The sequence below is a fragment of the Epinephelus moara genome, unplaced genomic scaffold, assembly GCF_006386435.1.
Source record: "Epinephelus moara isolate mb unplaced genomic scaffold, YSFRI_EMoa_1.0 scaffold3957, whole genome shotgun sequence".
Taxonomy (NCBI): domain Eukaryota; kingdom Metazoa; phylum Chordata; class Actinopteri; order Perciformes; family Serranidae; genus Epinephelus; species Epinephelus moara.
This window is the reverse complement of record NW_026081712.1, coordinates 1-1,289: the sequence shown is the minus strand read 5'-3', so window position 1 is coordinate 1,289 and position 1,289 is coordinate 1. Positions and strand designations below refer to the sequence as shown.

At 38.9% G+C, this 1,289-nt stretch overlaps 1 protein-coding gene across 1 annotated transcript; it reads left to right on the top strand.

Annotated features, from left to right (window-relative positions):
• Positions 1-738: 738 nt before the first annotated feature.
• Positions 739-1,284, top strand: LOC126387393 (P2Y purinoceptor 1-like; the record flags this gene model as incomplete). Its single annotated transcript, XM_050039921.1, has 1 exon — positions 739-1,284. A coding segment is annotated over one exon (546 nt), but the record flags the coding sequence as incomplete, so codon positions are not given.
• Positions 1,285-1,289: the final 5 nt, after the last annotated feature.

Here is a 1,289-nt window from a genome sequence, read left to right as displayed (position 1 = left end):
ATCCCTTGAAACTCCTCGGATCAGTTTAGAGCTCGGTGAATTAGCTTTTAGTTTTTCACCCCAAATAAATGGAGCAAGTTGCAAGAGGTATTTAAATTAGCGAGGTATTTGTTGGTAGATCTTTAAAGTGTGTGCTAGATGATCTGGTTGTTTCACAGTGTTGCTGCTTTGGTTGATTGACAGACATGATTTCCTACATATTACTGTTTGTATTGTTGTTATGTATCCGTCCTTTATGGCAGACTTCATTATTAATTGTTTAGCTTTTTCATCTGTTTTTTTATTGCTGTTTATAACTCGTGATAGACATTCCTGCTACTTGTTCATTTTTTAATTGACATTTTTACATCACTTTATTGTGATTATATGTTTGTATCCTTCCAGCCCATTGAATGTGAACTCAGGTCATTGCAGTAAAAGAGTCTAATGCTCAGTCAGTTTTCCCTGAATCAACAGTGGTTGATGAAGTTACTGAAGGGGCGTTTTGCACCTCATTAAAAAAATATGATTACATGCAGCCCGTGTGTCATTTTATCATATGATCAACTTCCGATTTGAGATTTCGTTTTAATCTCTTGTTTAACCATGAACCATGATAAGACTCTAAGAATGACTAAAGTTTCACAGGAAATTGCCCAAGTTACTTCAACCACTCTTGGCAAACACTGCATTCTTGCTTTATAGTATTTGCTGTTTTTCAGGAGACAGAATGAACAAATCCTCTTGTCCTCGTATCAGCTTTGACTTTACAGGCAGATTTCTGCCTCCTGTTTACAAGCTTTGACTTTACAGGCAGATTTCTGCCTCCTGTTTACATCATAGTCTTCATCATTGGTCTGGTAGCTAACGGATGGGGACTGAAGTCTTTGCTGCACAACTGGAAGAAGCTAAAAATCATCAATGTTTTCGTTCTCAACCTTGGACTTGCTGATATTTTGTACCTGCTCACACTCCCATTTTTGGTGGTGTACTACTTTATGAAGAGTAAATGGATCTTTGGAGACGCATTCTGCAAGATCACAAGATTCTGCTTCAACCTGAATCTCTATGGCAGCATCGGGTTCCTCACTTGTATAAGTGTGTACAGGTATCTGGCTGTTGTCCATCCACTGAGAGTGATTGGAAGATTAACTCTGACTCATTCTGTGGGGATCTCAGCGATGGTTTGGGTCTTGGTGAGCGCTCAAAGTCTCCCGGATGTGTTCTACAGCAAAACATATGGAAACAAGCCTGGGAAATGTTTTGATACCACCAGTAACACCTATGTTGAGAGTTATCTGAAATACAGC